The sequence below is a fragment of the Lactuca sativa genome, chromosome 4, assembly GCF_002870075.4.
Source record: "Lactuca sativa cultivar Salinas chromosome 4, Lsat_Salinas_v11, whole genome shotgun sequence".
Classification (NCBI taxonomy): Eukaryota; Viridiplantae; Streptophyta; class Magnoliopsida; order Asterales; family Asteraceae; genus Lactuca; species Lactuca sativa.
The window spans coordinates 59,160,887-59,185,398 of record NC_056626.2 but is presented as its reverse complement, the minus strand read 5'-3'; the positions used below and the strand labels follow the sequence as shown (position 1 = coordinate 59,185,398).

Below are 24,512 nucleotides of genomic sequence, written 5' to 3'. Positions count from 1 at the left end.
ATGACCCTTCATATTTCTTAGGCCCTATGGGTTTAAACCTTCATGGACTATCATATAGGTTTAGCTCATCCTACTCAACCATGGATCATTAGCCCATACCATAAGTATTGTTGATTTACTCAATCAGTCCCTGTAAATTTAATTTGTCTCTTTTGATCACTAAATTAATTCCAAATTAATTTTTAATCAATGGTAATTAAATAATATGATTTCTCAATTAGTATATTATACTTACAATATATTAATAAATCACAAATAACCTCTTTTCAAAAGTCCATCCTATCAAATTGCTCTGGTGAAGGCAACCCTAAATGACCATGCTACTATCGGGTCAAGTACATACGAATTATAGTTATGGGCTTAGACACCTAATCCAACAATAACATCACTATGTGTTTTACCTGTAAAACTATAGTGGTGCTGATTATGATGGCATATGCGAAATAAGAAAAGATCTAGTGAATCATCATACAAACTCAAGAACACATGAAGTAAATAAATCTTTTTAAGCTCATATTAGATCGAGAAATAATATATAAAGTGGGTCTTGTACAAATTCTCTCTCTAGTCTAACACTCCAAATGGTTCCTTACATAATGGGAGTCACTCACTTCCTATTTATAGGAAAGGCTCAACCCATTAACACATATAAGAGGGTATTCCTAACAATCCACATCCAAGCGTGACTTTGCACCCTAACATTTTCCTCCTCAAAGTTAGGATTGGATGTCTCGGCTTCAATATCCAACGAGCTTGCGCGATCAAGTCCAAACTCCCCCTCGAATTAACACTGGTCTTCAAATCCGTAAATGAATACCCGAAAAACACGCTTTGAATACCCACTCTTCATTCTCCCCATTTTTATAATCAAAAAATGATTATAAAACAAATTAAGGGTGAGAAGCGCTCGATGATTAATCTTCACAATACTCCCCCTTGATGTGTACCAAAAATGAAATACCCGAAAAGCTTACACGGAAAAAAAATAAAAATAAAAAAAACAATTACGAAAAAGTCTCAAAAAAATTTCCAATTTATGAAAATTTTTGACTTTTGGGTGAGAGTTGCAAGATTTTCCAAAATCCGGGTAAAAACTACCACTTTCTGAATTCTGTAGGGACCCGTTGCGCGAAAAACAGCTTAAGATGCGAAACACTTCCCCATTTGCGAAACTGGGCATAAACTGTAAGTTCGCACCAACTATAGGGACTAAACTTGTAAAATCTTCAATTTCTCAGCTTTATTACCCCATTTTCGAAGTTGGGTATTTTCTGCCAACTTTTCGAAATTGCAGGGACTCATTTCAAAACTTCTGTATTCTCAACATTTTTTGTTCAAAATTCGAAATTGGACCACTTTTGCCATATCTTCGAAACTTTAGGGACCCAATTCGAAACTTTGTGTTTTCTTCTTGGTTATACAGTAACGAAGCACGAATGGTATAGTTGAGTAAGAAAAGTCAAAATAAAACCCTTCGTTAGTCGACATCCCGTTCTCGTTTTCCAACCCTTCGACTATCGAACCATTGTAATTCGACCATCGACCACAAAATTGAGGCAACCATTCGACAATAAGGCAAACCCATTCGCCATCGACTCAAAATCTTCGTCCTTCCCTTTTCATTCACCCCAAACACATCAATAGCAAATCTTCGCATGTCGCTTTTTAATCACATCGACTTCAAAGTCATCTTCCCCCTTCGAAATCAACGTACAATCCTTCCTTTTTGACACCAACAATTCCTTCGCTATCAACACAGGGACCCTTCGCTTTTTCATAACGTCGACTGATGAATTTCAGTCAACATCATCGAACCAAAATCATGACTTTCGACTGTAAAGTTTTGAACATCGATTCTCGATTCCACATCATCAATCGACTTCCAATACTTCCAATTTCAAAGCATTTGACCACTAATTCTTCGTTTCAGTTCGTCACCTCGACATCAAAAACAACAACATCAACCAAAATTGCCATCACTGACTCCAAAATCGAATTCACAGATCATCAATAGACAATACCAATCGATTTCACAGCCTTATTAATCTTCGATTTCCCAGCAACATCGACGAATGAAGACCATTTGACTATGAAACATGAGTCGGCTCCAACCAAATATGACTCCAACCAAGATGGAAATCAACAATTAACACCAAATCGATTTTGACTGATTAGACGTCAACAACTTTTGACTCAAAATAAATTAATCACAAACTCGATTACAAAACTATGATGTGAACGAAACAGATAAGAACAAAACAAAGACGAACGAAACAAAGACAAAAACATTTGACCCTCAAATGAGTCACATATTCGAAAGTGCAGTAGCAATTAGTCGAGGATGAATTCGACTTTAAGTAAGGAATTTTCGATTTCAATTCATCAAGAACGTATGTTGAAATTCCAATTTTGACTTCTATTCTCCGATTTTGACTTTAAAAAAGAATGGACTGATTCGTTTGGACATTGGGCTAAACAAAAAGAAATGGAAATCCAATTGGACTCAATATATGAACAGTATTCGACATTGTTTGGGCTCGAATTTGGATTAAAAAAATTAAGGACCATTAATCTGTTCATTTGTTTGGGCTCGAATTTGGATTAAAAAAATTAAGGAACATTGATCAGTTCATTTGATTTGTCTGAGCTTTTGAATGAATTAAAATGATTTTAATTCTGTTTTAGGCTTAATCTAAAAAAAATTGTTGGATCAACAATGGAGATGAACCGGATTAGATCCAACAAAACAAACCGATCAAAAATGAAAAACGCAAAGTAGGTGTGGCAAATCGGGTCATCGTGTCGTGTTTTTGTCTGACACGACACGACATTACAAGGTTTTATGTAACACGAACACAACACACCACGATCTCGTGTTTTTTTTAAATAACACGAAAATGATCCGATTAAAAAACGACAAACACGACACGACACGACAAAGATAACATGAAATAAAAATTAATGTATTTAATTAATATTTATTCATACATAACACGAAAAACACGACAAATACGACAAAAAATGTTAAATCATGTCAATTTCGTGTCAAATTTTGAACACGACACGACGTCGTGTTTTTTACACACGACATGAACACGAATTCGAATTTCAGTTTCGTCTCAATTTCGTTTCATTTCATGTATTTTTGTCGTGTCGTGTCATTAATTGTCACCCCTAATGCAAAGCACGAATCGAAATCATGGACATTTTAGAATCCATTTGAAAATTTGAGATACCTTTTTGACGATCCGAGTACCATTTGCAACGAACGAATCAAATTTAGATGATCTTGGTTCTTTTGTTGGAACGAGAAAATCTCCAATTTTAACATTGTACCACCCACGATGCGTGATGTACAACTCGTTATTTGTGTTCATCAACCATCCAAGAACATCTTTATAAGAACCACCAACACTTTTGGGTTTTGACTTAAAATTCAATGCAACACTTGGAGATTGTTGCTTTGGAATCCAAATTTGCTTCACAACACTTGATGATTTTTGTGAGTAAACCTATTTGTTTTTACGTTTAATCTTCTTCTTCTTTTTCTTTCTCGTCTTTTTACATCTTGAAGATTTGATTTCATGAACAAACCCACTTAACACAACTTCAACTTTGCGAGTTTGAATCAAATCTGTTGGAGTTTGATATTTGTGAATTTCTTGGATTACCAACTTTCAACAAGGAATCATTCCTTCAAACGAATCACAAGAACACAAAATATCATCGGTTTAAACTCCAATTGAGCAAAAAACTTTTTCATCTTCATGAGAATCAACTTGAATCTTCTTATCATCAACTTCAAGAACATCAAGTACATCACATTGAACTCCATTGTCAAGAACTTTAACAAACTTAAGAGCACGAAGATCATTTGGGTTTCCAATTAGAGAAATGTATTTCTTATTAAACAAATCTGTTTCTTCTCCTTCCTTTTGACTTCTACTACAGACTAATATAGACAAGGCAATTTTATTCAACCATACAATCTTACAAAGTGGTTGAAAAATCAAGCTTCCATTATCATCCTTCAAATCTCCATAAGAAACCATATTGCCCCATGAAATCAATTTGCTTAACACCAACCCATAAAATTGATCTTCATTGACTTTGTATTTGATATCTTCAACGATCACAGTCCAATAATCATATGGCAAATCCACCATGATCACAAAACCTTGAAAATTTCTAGAGAGAGAAAGTGATTTTGAATGGGTTTTCTAGAGAGAGCCAGTAAAAATCATTTGAATTCTAGTGAAGAAAATCAAATTATGAATGGAACCAATGATGAATTCGATTTCTAGAATCCAAAAACTCTCTAAAACACAAAGATCAAAGATCAAAAACGATGAATCACTAAATCTAGAAAGCCACCATGGATCAATTCTTGATCAAATCAAGAACACCCGCTCCGTTACCAATTGTAGTGGTGTTGATTATGATGACATATGCGGAATAAGAAAAGATCTAGTGAATCATCATACAAACTTAAGAACACATGAAGTAAATAAATCTTTTTAAGCTCATATTAGATCTAGAAAGAATATACAAAGTGGGTCTTGTACAAATTTTCTCTCTTGTCTAACACTCCAAATGGTTCCTTACATAATGGGAGTCACCCACTTCCTATTTATAGGAAAGACTCAACTCATTTACACATACAAGAGGGTATTCCTAACAATCCACATCCAAGCGTGATTTTGCACCCCTAACAAAAACCGCAATCCCAATGCCCTTCACCTTCCCCCATATACGATTACATATGCCTCATTAGATATACTCCACAGTCCGATCCTTCATTTGCTACTCTCCAAGGAATATTCATCACACGAGGTTTCATTTTGTTAAAAGCGGTTGCTTTTTGGTGATGTAATTTTAAGTAGCTGCCAAAGAATTTCTTATGTGATACAATACAAAACATTTATTATACACCATATTTATTAATACAAAAAACACTCATTTACAAATATTGGTATTAAATTCTTAATCTTACCACCATAGTTGGTTTGCTTCCCCATATATTTTCGCCAAAGTTCCTGTTCAGTTGACATGATATACAATGTAGTAGGTGGGTACCCTTAGATCAAAGCATAGTAAATAATATTTACCCCCCTCAACTATTGGAAAGAATATCTGGGATACTGCAAAAATTATAACAATAAACTATAACTGTATCAAAAATAATAAAACATCTAACACAATTCTTAATCAAATTACCATACCAACATTTATGAAACTTGGTTTAATTGGTAGACTCCTTATGTGGAGTCTCAGCGTCGAATCAAAAATTGATTCTTTTGTACTGTATGCAACTGCTACATCCAGAATCTCATATGTCTGTAAAAGAAAGGAAACAAGAAATTTTTCAACATAAAACCCAAATTAATATTTGATAATTAAATTAAAATTACTTCTACCAAAAAGTTTGTATCTAAGAAAACTCTAGCAACCGATCTTGTATCCCTTAATTCCTCCATTGTATTGAGTAATGTTGTCCAATAGTCAACGATTATAGCATGGATATATGTTTTGCTTTTAAAATGATATGCATATCCTTGATGCAATACGTGACCGCTTCCAATGTCCCAAATCTCATCCCTATACTACCATTTTTTATTAAATCAATTCACAAATATCTTGTATAACAAAAAAAAAAGCAATAGAATATATATTCACAATTATCCATAATCTCTTTTTGATGCAAAAATTGCATTATATATTGTCATTTCCTCCTTCTTCACTTTGTCACCAATTTGAATAATTCTTTCAACAAACAGCGACTTTCCATATATAACTACTTTTGGTCATCTTTTCCCCCTTTTTCTGTTCTCCTCATCTTCAGTGACATCTACAATATCCTTGCATACATTTCTTTTTCTTTTTTTATCTTTATTATCTGATGCCACTGTTTCCAATATTTCTTTTCCTTTTTTCTTTTCCCGGCTATAAATTTTCAACACAACCTCATCTGGTATTTGTATGGCTTTTGCCAACACCTTAGGATGCTCTAAAAACTGTGAACAAGTTAGACGGTATGTGTTATCAATAAGTTCTAAATAGGAGTATTAAAACTTCCACATCCTTCATTCCTTCATTGTTATCTTCACTAAATAATTCATGTTTTTTTTCGAACCACTCCTTCAATAGTATACTATCTGGAAATTTTCCAATCCATCTTTCAAAACCACTTCCATAGTGTTCTTTTCGGACAAAATTATCCCACAGCAATGCTCTATAACAGTAGCGTAAGCCTGAAACATGGTAAAACAAAGTTTATATTTCAAACCTTCTATTAGAATACAATTATTTGGTTTAAATATAACATTGTTCACTAACAAAATAAATTATACATTTTCTGTAATAATTTTGAACTCAAAATTATTCATCTACTAGCATGTTTTTGAATAAAATATATTTTTTATTATAAAACTCAGTCTTACCTCCTCATCCTCATAATCTTGTTTGAGACCCTCAAACATTTCATCTTCATCCATCATTTCATCATCAACACAAACATCTCCAAAGTCCTCCTTTAGCTGCCTTCCAAACCCTCCCATATTCATTTTAAACTTCTGTATTTTTTTTCAAGATCATCACCCTTAACATGTCGGATAAACGGTAGTCTTTTCACTAACTTTAAGTTTGAAAACTTCATGTTATACAAATACACCAAGTACAACACAAAAAACATCAAATTATTAATTCAACATATATAATTTAATATAAATTAAAGTATTCATATATTTAACATAACAACATTACCGTCAAAACTAATATAGGTCCACTGTAATAGCATGTTTTATCATCCCTTCTCCACATCTCTTTTCTTCTAACCAAACATTCTAAAATATACTTACACCAATCAATATTGGAAAAGTATTTCACTAGCACCAACTTATTAACCACATTTATTTGATTTGTACCACTCAATGTTGATTCTACAAATGTGTTTATGAACAGTGTAAGGAAATTCAGCCTAAACATCATATTATCTTCCTTTGTGTTTTTGATCCTCTTTAGGTATTCTTCACCATTAAACCCTTTTTTCATATTGATTTTTACATTCTTTCAGAATTTCATTTCCTTTTTCACAATTTGGCAATAACATGAAGTCTTCCCCATCATTTGGTAGCCCCAACATATCATGCACTATGTCTTTGGTAACTATAATCACAGCATTCTCTAGAACTAGATGGCTACTTTCTAGATTATAGTGACCTAAGAGATAGTTGTTAAGTAACCCTTGAGTATTGTCTATGTCAATATTCAGTAGTAATCCAAAACCCATACACACAATCCCATTTTTTTGTGTAGGGGACATCACTTTCACAGGTGCACTAATCCTTCTAGGATTCATTCTAGTTGGAAGTCTTCGTAAACCTGGTGGATACTCCTTACTCACTTTTTTAACATTATCATCAATCTTTTTCACATTCACATTATCATACTCTTTATTCCCCTTGTTTCTCTTGGAAGATTTCTTTGACTATAGATCATTCATAACCTTTTCACCTTTACCATCATCTTCCTTCACTTCCATATTCGTACCAATTTCTACATTTTCATTTTTTTCTCTTTGCTCTTATCTCCTTCTCCATAAATAATTCATTCAAACCTCTTGCTTTTTTTTCTTTTCAGGCCTTGCTCCTAAAGAATTATTCTTCTCCTGTTCAGGTGTTGCTCTTGCAGAACATTTCCTTTTTTACACTTGTACTAACAATATTAATCGGCTCCTATTCAGCTTGGGCACCAACTGCTAAATCACATAAACACAGTTAGTTACTCTCCAGTCATTCTTACATAATATCAGTCTTTCCATCACCATTTACAAAAACTAAATATAATATACAATTACCATTCATCATTCTGATAGAACACTTAGTTGTACACTAATTATGAAAGAATTCAATATACTAAAACTACAAACTATTGTAACATAAATTTTAAGTATTCAACTCCTAAACCAAATAAAATATACAAAAGAAGAAAGTACATGTAGACGATCTTCTCCTTTTCAGGTGTTGATCTTGCAAAATATTTCCTTTTTACCTTTTTTGCACTTATACTAACAATATTAATCAGCTCCTATTTAGCTTGGGCAACAACTGTTGAATCAAATAAACACAGTTACTTACTAATATAATCCAATTTATATTATAATAAACAAAGTATAATACATTGCATTCTAATAGCATATATGTTTCAGAATACAACCACATATAAGAATATGTATGATTTGATTCCAGCATAATGAAAATTTTCACCATTCATTTTTACAGAATATCAGTCTGTCTATCACACCTTAAAAACATAAGAAAATACACAATTACTCTTCATCATTCTGATAGAACACTTAATCGTATGCTAATTTTGAAAGACCTAAAAAATTCATATTCAAGTAACAAAGCCCTAAAAAAACCTCTATATTCTTCATATATTCTAATAACTTTATTTTAATCAGATTAACAAAACCACAAATACATCCCATATTATTCAAACATTCTAACAGATTTTCCATATTCGATTAACAAAACCCTAAAAAACCTCTACCTTCTTCATATATTTTAAGAAGTTTATGTTATTCAACTTAACAAAACCACATCTAAATACTACATTATTCAAACATTCTATCAGAATTTTAAGTATTCAAGCCCAAAACCAAAAAAAAAATAAACAATAAAAAAGTACCTCTAGGTGGAGAAATGAAAGCATCATCGTCGTCATCAAGATTCAAGACAGTTGCAGTGGTGTTCTTAAATTTCGTCTTGAAAGCACTTGACCTTGTACTCCTCATTCTTCGCGAATCATTGTTCTCTGAAATACCCCAATGTCACTTTAATAATCAGCTCTATGATAATTGATCATTATATACAAAATATCAACAGAATCATCTAATTTAGGGTTGATTCTACTAAATTTTTTTTGAGTATGTGTTCCTATAAACTTATATTCTTAATAAAGAAGAAAGTTTTACATAGACGTAACGGGTAAACAAGCAACAAGTTGTGCCGCAACCCCTTTTGGATGGCAAAACTAATTCTTTTAAAAACAACATTTATAGATCTTGGAGTCATAACATTACTATGCATGACCCGTTGAACTCTATTGAGTAGCTCCACAGCTTCTGGCGCAAGGAAACCGAAAGTATCAAATGCAAATGGTATAAACATGTGTTGATTTTTCATGCATGCTTTCTCATGTTTCGCCACTTTGTTGGATACAACTTTTAAAGAAGCTTGCCCCATAGTGAAAACCCCACTCCCCAAGCCCACAAGAGGGGAAACCCCAGTTAGATCCATGCATGAATGTTTTCCTCCATCCATCCAAATACTAAAACATCAGCTGGCCTAAGTGTTGATCTTCCTTCCAATGGGTCAGTCAGAAAATTCACAGGTGCCTCTTTCTTGGCAGAAACCCCAGTGCGCCTAAATATGTCGAAAAGAAAATCCCTAACCAGATCGTGTCAGTACTTGAAACTCGGGAGCTCTTTACAATGAATTGCATGCTCCCCAAAGGAGTCCAAGCATGCCTTGCGACAAACAGGGCAAGTCTTGTCAGCTGGAAATAAAGGGATCATAAGGCGATACTTGAGGATGGCATGATACTCCATTGGTGACATATGTTGGCCAAGACCGTCAATAGGAATAGTCATAAGAAAATCTTGAGCATGTGGGGCCCTTATACACTCAAAAATTGCTTTTTGCCTAATCGTCATGTCGAATTAAACTTCCATGTCTTGGATAATTTTACTAAAAATGGCACTCGTTAATGAATGTTGGGCTTTTGGAGGGGCGGTGTCCTTATTAGTGAAACCATTGAAATCAAAGCCCGGAATCGTATCACGAAGACATGCCAAATCAAAAACATAATTTGAATCCATACCACATATGCCGCTAGTTCGTAAGATGTGGTCTTATAACACCCACGCTTGAGCTCGTGAGGCCACAAAAGCATAGGAGGAAGTCTCTACTGCTAAGTACAACCCATAAAGGAAATGGAAGGGCACCTCATCCTGACCTCGTGAAGTAAGGCAGATCTATCCACTAAATTGAAGGCATTTGAGAAATCCACAGTAAGCATTGCAAGAGATCCATCATCATGAAGTGCACTCAACACCCTATTGACACTATTAAGTATATCTTTATGTTAAGCGTGTCAAACCCAACAAATAATGGGTACAAATGACTCCTTAAACACTACTACTATGCACTAATAATGTAGTACAAGGTAAGTAGGGTCGATCCACAAAGACACGGGACAAGTGTTTATATCTTTTTGCGTAAGGTACAAAAATGGTCACAGAATGGGGGGAATTTATAAGCAATGATTTAAACTATAGAATAAAGCAATAAGTAAATGATTGATTTAATGAAGTAGATTCAAGATTTGTAAGGACTCCAACTCCATGCAAGACAAATTAGCAATGTGATTCCAAGGATGAAATAATATTTGTTCAATTCTATCTAAATTGGTACATGGAAATGCTAACTAGATCTAGCACCTCTCATTCACCACATTGATTAACCAAAATAAGCTCTTTGATTAATCCTAACCTTACCAATCTAATCTAAACAAGCTCTTAGAATTAGGTTGAAAGATTGCATTAAACTTTATGTGAATGTTACCAACAACACTCAATACTCCTCATAAGCTCGGGAGCATAAGAATGTGTGAATAAGATTTACACTAAATTCATTCAATAGAAATCAGTTTAGTGCTTGTTACCTAGTCCAATTTACAAAACAATTACGGATTTTGCAATTAGATAACTTGAATGATCTAACCCTAATTCAAATGGCCAATAAGAATCACAATTACAATCAAACATTCGATTGAAACTAAATCAAATTCACTAGATAGAAAATTGAAAGAAAACATCAAGTCATATGATTGAAATCACAACCAGAAGTCAAGACATAAAGTTGGAGAATCTAGGGTTCTAGCCACTCATGACTAGAACAAGATCATAAATCTAGAAAATAAAATTAAAGTTCTTACAAAATGAAATCAAATGTTCCCAAGTGTTAATCAACTTCAAAATCCTCAAGAAAATCGTCTTCTCTACTCCAAAAGTCGACCCCCCCCCCCCCCCCCGAAGTCAAAAGTTGGTTCCCCCCTTTAAGAATGGTGAAAAACTGCTTTAAAACTCACGTTTACGTTTACACAGACCGCGTAAATTAACACTGTCATTTACACGGCCCGCGTAAACGCAAAAATATACTGCGCAGAAATCTACGTTTACACGGCCTGCGTAAACGCAAGGCTTGCATTTACATGGCCGTGTAAATCTCTGTAAAGCCAAAATCTTCATTTCTTTGATATCTTGCTCATCGGTGCTCCGCAAGTCCTGAAATTTTGTCCGCAACTTTTATTTACTTCCTCCAACAATATCCTACTTCCAAAAGTCCCTGAAATATCACAAAAGTATTTGAATGAAATTGCCTCATGAAAAATCTCGAAAAACATAAAAAAAATGCATGAGTTTAAGCCTATATGCAATGTACTTTTATGAAATAAAGCTACAAAATGGGTACATGAAATGCACCTAACAAATCTCCCCAAGCTTAAACCTTTCTTTTCCTCAAGAAAGAACAAGAAAATTTAAACCGGAGAAAATAAAATAAAAGAGAAGAAAAGAAAATCAAAGTTAAACTTTTTTTTGAAACTTGATGCAAGAAATCAAAACAAACATGAAAAAATATATTCAACCCAATTAACCCTGTTTTGTACCATAGTTGAGAATATACTTGTCGTGCCTTGAGTCAACTTGGCTTTAGTCTCAAAATATTATATAACAATAGAAATAAGACCTTAGCCACTCCCTAATACAACTCAACAGAATCAAAGATCACCACACTTGTTCCCTCTCAATATTAGCAAGTCAATTAATAGAACAAATTATGGTCTTACTCTCTTGAAATTGTATGTGACAAAACATGCTCAATCATCTTTGTTTCATAAAATATAATAATGTCTGATTCCAACTATTTGTTGGTCAACAACAATCTTTTTTTGAAAAATCTTTTCTAAAAATTCCCTAATATCTATCCAAATTGGTTACAAACTTCAAACCACTTACACCAGTCAAAGTAATTAACATTCAGTCCAATGTCATAAGTTCAAATCCAAGTCCAAGGGAATCTTTTGACAGCCAAGTATTTTTCCTAAACACAATATTCAATTAAACTATAAACACAATTATATAAAAACTTCTTAATTATACTTTTTTTACAAATAAAGCTCATGGCTTTCGTTGAAATCCATGTAACGGGCTTCCAACCAACACATCCAAATCAAATGACATTAGTGTGCTAGATTTAAAGAGATCCCTCGGGTTTACTTGCCCGAACCTCAAAGGCCACAGATTGGCTTTATTTGCAATTATTAAGTTCATGACTTTCTATGGAACCCATGTAATGAATTTTCAACTCAATTAGTCCCAAAAAATTTAGCTTTAGGCGATTAGGTGTAAAACACCCCTCAGAGTTTACTTGTTCGAATCCCAAAGGTCACAGATTAACTTAATAATAGTTTTTTTTATAAGTAACACATATACAAATAACTAAGTTAACACATAACACTCTTATTAATTTATTTATTTATTTATTTGGCCAATTTCTTTATATTTTCGTCCTTGACTTTTCTATTGTGGGACATCTCACGATCTATTACCGTGAGGACTTATAAGACATTTTTCAGGGGACTAAAGGTTAACATGCAAAGACCCGTAAGTATAGTTGAAAGCTATGTCCCCAAGCAGGGTATATAAACGGGAATGAGTAGAAAGGACTTTTAAGAGCGCTGGAAGGCTCGGGACATTGAAATTTTTTATTCTTTTTTATGAATTTTTGAATTTGGCATTTTGAGTTCAATTGAGCATTTACTACTCATAAGACCAGTCATACGTCCCAAAGAATCGACTCATACCTGTTGTATGCTCCAGTGTTGACAATCTTCTCATTTTCTGTTTTGTACAAGTAGCTTCGGGAGGTGTGTTCATGTGCAATTAACTTGTTTTTAGATTTTTCAATAAAAAGAGCAAGTTAATCTCAAGGCACATGACTTACTTACCAGCTCAACTGTTTTGAAAAGATTCGATTGCTTGGGATTGGATATTTTTTTTTTGTTTTTCAACAAATGAATGCAATGCAAAAATTTAGATGCAAAATGCAAAGAATAATAAAAAAACAGAAAGAAAATCTTTTGGGCTTTTGAAAAAAAAAATCTATGCAGAAAAATGAAAAAGAAAAATAATGCAATATGTATGAAACTACATGCAACGGGATTTATGCATGGATGGATGCCCCTCCTCAAGCTTAAAATATAGCATCGTCCTCGATGCTTGGAGAGAGGCATAGTCGGCCTATTAAGAGTCGGATGGTGGAGGATGGTAGCAGATTTGGGAATGGGTCCAAAACAGTCACAAATGCACACCAATTGAATTTTAAGTAAAATATGAACGATTAAAGATATGGAGAGAATTTACCAAATCGTTCTTGGTGCCTCACAATTGTGGTGTAAACCTCCTTTTCATCCTCCCCAAGCTATCCGTGAAGTATTTTTGGAGCCGGATATTCATTTTCTAGGCATAAAAAATAAGTTTAAAACCCTTTGGGACATTAAAAAAAAATTGAAATTTACCAAAGACTAAAAAGTTTTAAAAGAAAGGAAAAAAAAACCCCGGGTTGCCTCCCGGTTAGTTGCCCTTGTTTTAAGTCGTTGGCTCGACTTGGCCCCTAAATGTGCTTTGTTCTAATTAGGTGGGCCTTTACAACACATTAACCTTCTCGCCACTTCCTTCAATTGAAAACTTATCTTCTACCTGACTTTTTTTTAAAGCACCTGCTCACAAAATGTTTGGCATAAACAATTAGTAACACCGTGTCCCCGGCAACGGCACCAATTTGTTAAGCGTGTCAAACCCAACAAATAAAGGGTACAAATGACTCCTTAAACACTACTACTATGCACTAATAATGTAGTACAAGGTAAGTAGGGTCGATCCACAAAGACACGGGACAAGTGTTTATACCTTTTTGCGTAAGGTACAAAAATTGTCACATAATGGGGGTTTATAAGCAATGATTTAAACTATAGAATAAAGCAATAAGTAAATGATTGATTTAATGAAGTAGATTCAAGATTTGTAAGGACTCTAACTCCATATAAGACAAATTAGCAATGTGATTCCAAGGATGAAATGATATTTGTTCAATTCTATCTAAATTGGTACATGGAAATGCTAACTAGATCTAGCACCTCCCATTCACCACATTGATTAACCAAAATAAGCTCTTTGATTAATCCTAACCTTACCAATCTAATCTAAACAAGCTCTTAGAATTAGGTTGAAAGATTGCATTAAACTTATGTGAATGTTCCCAACAACACTCAATACTCCTCATAAGCTCGGGAGCATAAGAATGTGTGAATAAGATTTACACTAAATTCATTCAATAGAAATCAGTTTAGTGCTTGTTACCTAGTCCAATTTACAAAACAATTACGGATTTTGCAATTAGATAACTTGAATGATCTAACCCTAATTCAAATGACCAATAAGAATCACAATTACAATCAAACATTCGATTGAAACAAAATCAAATTCACTAGATAGAAAATTGAAAGAAAACATTAAGTCATATGATTGAAATCACAACTAGAAGTCAAGACATAAAGTTGGAGAATCTAGGGTTCTAGCCACTCATGACTAGAACAAGATCACAAATCTAGAAAATGAAATTAAAGTTCTTACAAAATGAAATCAAATGTTCCCAAGTGTTAATCAACTTCAAAATCCTCAAGAAAATCGCCTTCTCTACTCCAAAAGTCGACCCCCTAAGTGAAAAGTCGGTTCCCCCCTTTAAGAATGGTGAAAATCTGCTTTCAAACCCACATTTACGTTTACACGGCCAGCGTAAACGCAAAAATATACTGCGTAATTTTAAAAATATTTTTAATGCCTCTATATGCATAAGAGAAAATATATACATATACATATGAATAAATATATGGATATGCATATGAAAAAGTATATGTATATGTAAAAGAATAAGTATATGCATAAGACAGTTAAATACATAAGATTATTATGTATATGCATATGCATATTCATAAGTATATGATAGTATATGCATATGCATATGGATAACTATATGTATATTTATATAAATAAGTATATGCATATGCATAATAATAAGTATATGCATATGCAGAATAATAATAAGCATATGAATATGAATACTTTATGAATAAGAATAAGTATATGCATAATAATAAGTATATGAATATGCATATGTATAAAAATAAGTATATGCATAAGGAAATTATATACATATGATTATTATGTATATGCATATGCATAAGAATAAGTACGTGACATATGTATATTCATATGTATATGAATATGCATATGCATAAGAATAAATATATGCATATGAATAAATATATGTATATGCATATGAATTAGCATCTTCTCTTCTACTCTAATAAATAAAAACAATTTTTGTCACTTGTCACATTCTCATGCATTTTGTCACATGTAATTTTATGGTTAATTCTTAGAAATTAATTTTCACTTGTAATTTTGTAGAAATTTTCAATTTTCTTAATTAACTATTCTAATTTTTAGGTTATAGAAAGTAATTAATGTGTCATTAATTTGTTTCCTTATATTTTTCAAATTTTAATATATTTCCCTCAATGTACATAATTCAAAATTGGTGTTTTCTTTCAAAGTGTATTGTCATTTTAGACCAAAATAGTTTACATAGGAAAAATAACCAAACTTTGTTGTATTTCATTGATAAACCTAAAAGAAAAAGTGGCTAAACCACGAATATGGCCAAAATATAATTATTTCTCTGTAGTTTGTTTTATTAGTAAAAATTGAATTATTTATTTATTCATCAATTTTGTTTGCATTTATTTTGAAATTTTACTTAAAAAATACTTAATGTTTACACCTTGATATTTAATACTTTCATTAAAAAAATTACTTAATATTTATATCTTCATATATATATATATATATATATATATATATATATATATATATATATATATATATATATATATATATATATAAATTTGTGTATTACACGGGTCTCACACCTAGTATGTATATGCATAAGAATAAGTATATGCATATTCATAAGTATATACATATGCATATGAATAAGTATATGCATATGTATAAGAATAAATATATGCATATGCATATGAATAACTATATGAATATGTGTAACATCTCATAATCGGGATGTTTAGAAGGTGAGAAAGAAAAGGAAATAAGTTGGAAATTGACAAAAAGCAATAAAGGGCAAAATGGTCAAAGAGGGTAAATTGTTTATTTTACATAACCAACAAGGGATATAATTGTAAATATGTCACCATTGTACGAGTTATATGAGTTTTATATGCTTATGGTGTAATGCATTAAGTTCAAGGGCAAAAATGGAAAAGAATATGAAATTTGTAATTCCATGTAAAAGTGATAAAATGCCAACTTTGAGACCATAAAAGTCAATCCTAAAGGAATGGCAAGGAAAAATGGTACAAAGTTTATTTTTGCTAGACTTGAAAATGAAGCAATAGCAAAAATAATCAGCTTAAAAGGAGTTCATATGAAAATTCTACTAGGTTGCAAAGTTTGACAAAAATTAATGAAATGCTGATTTGGGAATTTGACAGCTGCAACGTGTAACTTTTAAGCTTAATAAGTCGATATTCATAGCTAAATATAAATAACATTATAAAGCAAAGTTGTATTCTATAAAACGAAGAGTACACAAGAAAAAAGAATCAGACAAAATTGATATGTAATGAATGAAATATGGTCGTTTGAAGTTGGTTGTTTAAACACTTGAAATGTTGTAATATTCTGACTTGCCATGTTCACAAACTCCCATTCTAGACATATTCAGACAAAACAAATAATACGGAACTTGTAGTACTCCTAACAAGCTTTCCAACGATATAAAGTTTTCCCAAATCGAAGCCGAGTTACGAGACTGGAAAGATAGGGAAAATAATACATTTTGTTAAGAAATTATCCTAAGACAAGAAAGTAAAAGTATATTGGTCTTTTTCATGCATTGCCCAGGTTTTATAAGATAATAAGAAGAAATGTTATAAAAAGCATAATAGTTACTTGAAAATTGAAAATATTTTAAATCATAACAAAACCATGAGGTCAAGGAATCACATAATAATAATAATAATAATAATAATAATAATAATAATAATAAGAATAAGGTTACCTTGTATATACTAATGCGATTCTTCACAGATCATACAAGATTTTGTGTATATGTAAGAGGTATTGAAGAAGCTAACATTAAGGATATCCATTGTTGTACTGTGTTGTTGTACTTTTGTTTTTAAATACACATATGTAAGATTGATGCATTTTTTTTCACATGGTTCTTTGGTGTCAATCACTGTCATACAAAGGGGGAGTTCCTCTGACTCAGTATCAATAAATATAAAATCTGATAGAAAAATCAAATGGAATATAAACCAAATTTCAAATAAAACAATCGAAAAGATCAAAAAACTAAATAGGATTGAGAGAGAGAGAGAGAGAGAGAGAGAGAGAGAGAGATAACTTAATACGGAAAAAATAATTTAATAGTTAAACCACCCTCATTAAACCACAACACTTAGCTTAATGAATTAAATCTTTACCTATTTGTTATCTAGTTTTTGCTTACATCATATGTTATAATTGACGATCTTTAAGATAAAATAGTCTTTAAGAGTCATTAAAACAGTTTATTCGGTCAAAAAGAAATAAGAAACAGCGCTTAAACTGTAGTCACCTTTATGAAGGCTCGTTACTTCAACTGCGACACATCATTTCGTTTTCATTCAATATGTACTTAAAAGAACATGAAACTATGATTACCAGTTTGTCTATAAACCCCCACAACCCAACAAAATTACACAATTGCCCATCCATAAGGACAAAAGCTCCATGAAAAATGCCCCTTTGATCCTGAATACATCACACAATTTCCTCTAAATAACCAGCTGCTGCATTTTGATCCAAGTCTTTATTCATGAAATGGGGAGAAAAAAGTGCAATGAGCAATGGGTTCTTTCTTAAGCAATTTACAAAATCGCCCTTGCTGATCCGACCATCATCATCTTCATCAAATAGATTGAACAGCCCATCTATCTGCAATATAGTAATTTTCACTTCATGATCATGTCAAGGGCATAAATTAACTGTACATAAATGACATAACTGGTCCCTAAACTATAAATAAATGACATAATTGGTCCCTCACCTCATCCGTACTCAAACTTCCCATGGCTGGCATCAATGAAGCACCAAACTGTAGCAATTTCAAGAAACGAATTATTCAAAACATTTAATCATGACAATGACTCAATGAGAACAAAATTAAAATTATAAAAAAAAAAAAAAAAAAAAAAAAAAAAAAAAAAATTACTTCTTGCTCAGAAATGTAATGATCTTGATTAATGTCACTTTCAGTAAAGGCCATTTCACAAGCTTGCTGGAACAATGGCTGGTTGAGTAGATGAGCTGATGCTACCAAGAACTGCATGGTACGAAATGATGTAAATTACAAAAATACCCTCTAAAGATGCATGCATTAGCAGACAGGGTTTACCTCTTTAAAGATGATTTTCCCATTCCTGCCCACATCAATGAACTCAAACATCTGTGAAAAAAGATAATGATGCTTATAAGCAATCTATGATGTTGGGAACTACGAGGGGGCATATATGTACTTTTACAAAAATGCCCTCTAAATCTTGCCAGGATCAATCGCATCAAGAAACTTGTAATAAAGATGATGTTATGAACAATTTGACAACTGACCTTTTCTGAGAGACCACAACGCTTTAATCTTAAAACTCTTAAAAAATCTTGAATTTTGACGTTTCCACTGCAAAAAAGATAGTAATTTAAATAAGATTCTTGAAATTCCTTAAATGCAAAAAAGATAGTAATTGAATCGAGAAATAGAATTGTGGAAATTAGAGATGAACAACTAAACAACATGATTAAAAACAATGATATTAATAATGACATACCTGGAATCAGGATTCATAGCAAGAAATCTATCCAACAAGTCTAGAGCATCTGAAGAGCTCAAATGAAATAACTGAGAAAAAAAAGCAACACAAAGATTCATCTCAAGTATTATAATAACAGAAGTGATAATTGATTATAATGAACTTATGATATACACTCACTTGTTGAATCTTTGCCATTTCAACCACAAAGAGAGATGGATTTTCCTGTAAAAAAAATGGAACAATATTAACATGTGGTTTCACTCCTTTTTGATACATAGTTTTTTGTAAGAAAAGTAGAAATATAAATAAATATATATACATGTCCAGAATCAGCTGCCTTTGAAAGAAGCAAGTAATCAAGAAACGAATGTGATGTTTGCACAACATTGAGAGAACGAGCCATGGCTCTACCTGTCTGCATAAATAATTAAACAAAGATTTATTAAGTTCAAAATTTGAAAACAAAAAATTTGAAAACCTAATCATTTGAAAACAAAGATCTAAAAGCTAAGCAATTGTAACGTGTATTTTTAAAATGTTTGTAAGTAAGCTGTAAGCAATTATAATGAAATAGAAAACTCACTTTTTCAGCAAAACGAACAGCACTTTCCTTATGATGTTCTGAGGGTGAAACAATGGGAAGATATTCAACCTAATCAATTCCAAAATTAGTTTTTTATTACTTTTTTCTAAAAAAAGTACAAAGAAAACATGTTATAACTTATAACTACAAACACTTCCAACATAAATAGCAAATCATGTACATATATTTACACGCTTAAACAACAAACAATGAGTATATATTTATATACCTCCATAAAATTATGAAATTGTGTGAACATTCTAAACATGAGTGTCGCCAATGAAATATGACCCCTACAAAGTATGTCATAAATCACAAATCATGATTGATCAAAATGTGCAAAACAGAAGTCAATGGAATAGTCAAAATTGATTATGATCTTAATTCTTACCATGATTGATCAAAATGTACATGAGGATAACGAACAACAACTGGTTGTATAGGATAACCAGGTATAAATGCACCATGTTGAAATGAAATAAGCAGCCTTCCATTTGTTGTGGTTCCCTCAGGAAATAAAAGTAGCCGAGGAAATCTGTCACTGGAGGCTTTTCTCTGTATTCAAATCCTTAAATGCACATTCTGTATCAAATTGCTTACATACATATATGTGAATTTACAATGACACCTCTCAAATTGCTTACCTTTATCTCGTTTACTGCATTCTTCCGTGATTGTTGTGAAAATCGATCTACATATATTACCTATATGTGAAGAAAAGAAGAAATTTTTTCCATGAAGACTCGAGATATTAACGTAGAAAAAGAAGGTATATGTGAATTGCGGATGAACTTTTTTACCTGCATAGCTCTAATAATGGTACCAACAAAGGGCATGGAATCATGGGATTCAGATGCAACAATTGTTGGGAATAATTCATAGAAGAAGAAGATTGGATCAATGTAAGATACATGATTAGATACAATGATAGGAGCAATTTCCCTTGGAGCCGGTTTTCCCTTTCGCTGTATCCAATGGTATCTGCAAATGGTTAATATGAGCAGTAGTTCAGGATAGTTTGACTCGTAGATGTGAAATGAATACAAAAAATAGGGTATATTGAGCTTACCCAAATGAAAACAGAATCCCCCTAGTACACAATCGGGTGATCCACATAACCCTACACCTCCATTTGGGCATTGGATTTTGTTTATCTTTCCAGCCACTTAATGCAAATTTAGTAGCGAGATACCCGATTGCCAAACAGAATGCGAACAATACAAGTCGAGCTAATGCAATCGGCGCACAGATCAACAACTTAACCAACTCATAAACCCCTTCAATCTTGGGTGTATGGTTCCTAAACGGATCCACCGTGGTCGACCCGGGAACTTCAAACCCGGTTGACCCAATAAACCCATATGGGTTTTCATCAAAATCCAATTGGGTATTGATAGAAATTGAACATTCGTTTGTTGGTGTTTCATGGTTCGAAGATGCGGAAGGATCCAAATGATCGATGACGTCTAGGATGAGTTGAGGGTTATGAAGTTGATGATCGGCATCGGATGGTGGCTGTGACAGGCGGCGCTGGTCGTCGGAGGAAGGAAGTAAAGGGGTTTTGAGATCCTTAGCCGCTGCCATTGATGGGTTTTCCAGTCAAAAATTACAGCGAATTGGGCGACTTTAAAGGTTTTTATGGGTATGACTGTATTGGATGTTTTCAAAGTCGCTGGATACCATTACCATGAAGAGAATTCAATCCGCTTTTGGGGATTAGATATATAAAGACGTCCTTAAATTGCTAAAAGTATGTGCTTTAGTATTTAAGATATGCACTCTGTGTTGTTAGTCAATTGAGGGTCGAGCAATCTAGTCCATGGAAACACGTTTGCGTGTCCACCATAAACAGTAGCGCACTTTAGATCAAGACAAGTTTACAATGACATTTTAGTACTTATATCGAACTTCGATGTGTTACATACGCGTGATTGTTTTGTATTTGGTTTTGTGATTGTAAATCAATAACATGAAAATGTTAAGAAAAACACTGGATTTTTAACGATCTGACAAAAAGTTTTAAATTTTATTTTTTTTTTTATAGGAAAGTCCTAGTTACCGTTGGTTTCTGACATGCTTACCATTTTTGTTGGTTAGCCATTAATTAAGATTTTACTATCAAAAAAATAAAGTTTAAGACTTTCTTATCAAATCGTTAAAAATATGGAGACTTTAGTGTATATTCTTGGTTTCCCTATAAACAAATAATTTTATCAGCCTCGTGAGATCTAACATAGCCTAAAAACTTTTAATTGTGATTTTCCTCACGGCACCACTATGTTTCTTACTATCATTATCTTTACCCTACTACAATCATAATTAGGGGAAACATATGCAAAAGAGAGAGCGAGAGAGGGTGAGAAGACTTTTAAAGCTTTCTTCTTGGTTGCCAAATCTTGAACTGGAAAGAGGTGACAGATTGTATAAGGGATAATGTCACTATAGCACAATAAAGTTTTGGGTTTGGTCTGATTTGACTATTTATGTTATTTTTTGCGCAATAAGTCGTCTAATTTTTACTGTACATGCCAATTAAGCCATTGTCGTTAGTTTTTAATCATTCCTCCGTTAACTAGTTGTTCTAAATTACACGAATGGTCCCTATGGTTAAAATTTTATTTGTAGTTGGTCTCATAAGTAGTAAAATTCATCATTTTTGAAACTCAGGGGACCAACTACCAAGTATACAGAATGTTTGTATTGTCATGTTTTCAACACTGGATGTAACAGCAAAAAAAACAGTGATAAAAATTTTCATTGAAAGACTAGCAATTTCATTCATTAATTGTTTCAAAAACCATCACCAAATATAATATCCAAAATATCATAGTACAATTAGTCAAAATGCATAAATCGTGAGGGGAGGATGTTGTGTCATCACGTCGGGCCCTTCCCTTTTGAATCAGAAGTACCTGAAACCATAAACATAAACTATAAACACAAAGCTTAGTGAGTTCTTTAAAGTACCACATTATAACAAACATACAAATGGGCTTACCCCTGGGGGATAATCCAACCTAATATACACATATGGACCCATCCCTGGGTGTATTTCAATTTGATCAACACATATGGGCCTCGTCCTGAGGTCCTTTCAACCCAATCATATAATAGTGGGCCCCACCATGGGGTCTATTTCAACCCGTGCATACGATAGTGGGCCTCGTCCTAGGGTTTATTTCAACCCATCATACAAACTCATATAAGCCACATAACAACTATCATCCTAAATAACACAATAATGAGTCGACATTGGTACCTTCGACCCATGGATACATTGAGAAGACTCATTTCACAAACAGATGAGAAAGTGAAAAAACATGTTGCTCTAAAATCAACTCTACTAGTTACCTTTATAAATACTTTGACCAAAACTCATAATAGCATATCAAAATACCCAAAATACCCCTAGGTCAAACTTTAGTTAAATCCAAGTCAAAGTCAAAAGTCAACCTAACGAGTCGCCACGTTGTGGCCACAAACCGACAAAACAAGCAGGTCTAGATCAAGTCACCACATCAAGGCGACCTCAACCACGTCATGGTGATGCGTCTGGACATCTTAAACCATTAAGTCCTTTTCCTTTAACTATAAAAACTCCAAGGCTCATATATGGTCCTTCCCATGGTCTTGATGGGTGAAGTTTCTAACTTTATCCCTCAAACCCTCTCATAAGCCGAAATCCCAACCCCAACTACTAATGGTAACTTAATGCATCAAGATTCTCATTAATCACCAAATTCTTAGAGTTGCACGTGCAAAGTTTCCAAAAAGGTTTCACACTCCAAAGTGACCATAAAAATCATGGCTTTATGGACTTGCATGTCCAATATTGTCTTTTCCATTTTAGGTCAAAAATAGGGTTTAATGACTAAAATCTCATGCATGACATCAAAACTTGATTACAATTCAATTCCAAGACATAAAATGCTCAAATTGACCTGGAGATTCATAAAGTTGCAAACTTTATGAGATCACATCACTTAAGTGTTGGATTAGTGTCTAAGTCCATAACTATTTTGGTATGTACTTGACCCGATGGTGCATGGTCCTTTTGGGTTGCCTTCACCAAAGCAACTTGATTAGAGAAATAAATAAAGAGAGAGAGGTTATTATGATTTATTAATATGTTATAAGAATAACATGTCAAAGGAGAAATCATATTTTTTAATTAATATTGGTCAATAATTAATTAAGAATTAATTTTGTGATCAAATGTAATTAATTAAACTAGAGGGGCTGAATTGTAATTATGTGATAGTTACAAAATAAGGTAAGGATTATCCTAAGGATAGGTTGGACGAATTTGAGGTGATAAGGCCTTAGAATTCGACCATGATAAGGATTCAAGGCTTATCTTATGGGTTGCTTGGTGAGCAAGCAACTAGATAAGGATAAGGACTGAAACCCTATCTCTACGCCTATATAAACACCCCTTTGGCTCTTGATTTCGTCCAGACCTTCCCAAGGCATCTTAGGGACGAATTCTTATACCTCTCTCCTCTCTCTTTATACCTTCTCCACTTGCTTATGGTGTTTGTGAACCATTAGAGGAGTGACACTTGTGACTCTAAGCCTTCCAAAGTCAATTCAAGGAGGAATTGGGATTGTTATTGCTACATAACAATCAAGGTAATATCATAAACCTAATTATATGTTAATATTGATTCCCATATGCGAGAATTAGGGTTTATAGCCTTGGATAACTTGCATGTACAATAGAGAAACCTAGATCCAAGCATTAGGGTTTGTATGAGCACATAGGATGTCTTATGACCAAAACCCATCAGTGGTATCAGAGCCTAGACTGGTTTCAATTATATTGATGCATTGTATATCTGAAAAATTCGATTTTTGGTGTTCTGGAGGCTGGACT

At 33.0% G+C, this 24,512-nt stretch overlaps 1 protein-coding gene across 1 annotated transcript; it reads right to left on the bottom strand.

The window, feature by feature from the left end:
• Positions 1-17,794: 17,794 nt before the first annotated feature.
• On the bottom strand, positions 17,795-21,479 carry LOC111878491 (lysophospholipid acyltransferase LPEAT2). Its single transcript, XM_023875000.2, has 14 exons — positions 20,706-21,479; positions 20,437-20,617; positions 20,281-20,340; positions 20,028-20,191; positions 19,866-19,929; positions 19,637-19,705; positions 19,373-19,468; positions 19,231-19,275; positions 19,069-19,139; positions 18,854-18,920; positions 18,642-18,692; positions 18,459-18,569; positions 18,294-18,341; positions 17,795-18,181 (listed from the first exon to the last, which is right to left on the bottom strand). The coding sequence occupies exons 1-14, from the start codon at positions 21,218-21,220 to the stop codon at positions 18,008-18,010; spliced, it is 1,716 nt and encodes a 571-aa protein (XP_023730768.1). The 5' UTR covers positions 21,221-21,479; the 3' UTR covers positions 17,795-18,007.
• Between the last annotated feature and the right edge of the window lie 3,033 nt (positions 21,480-24,512).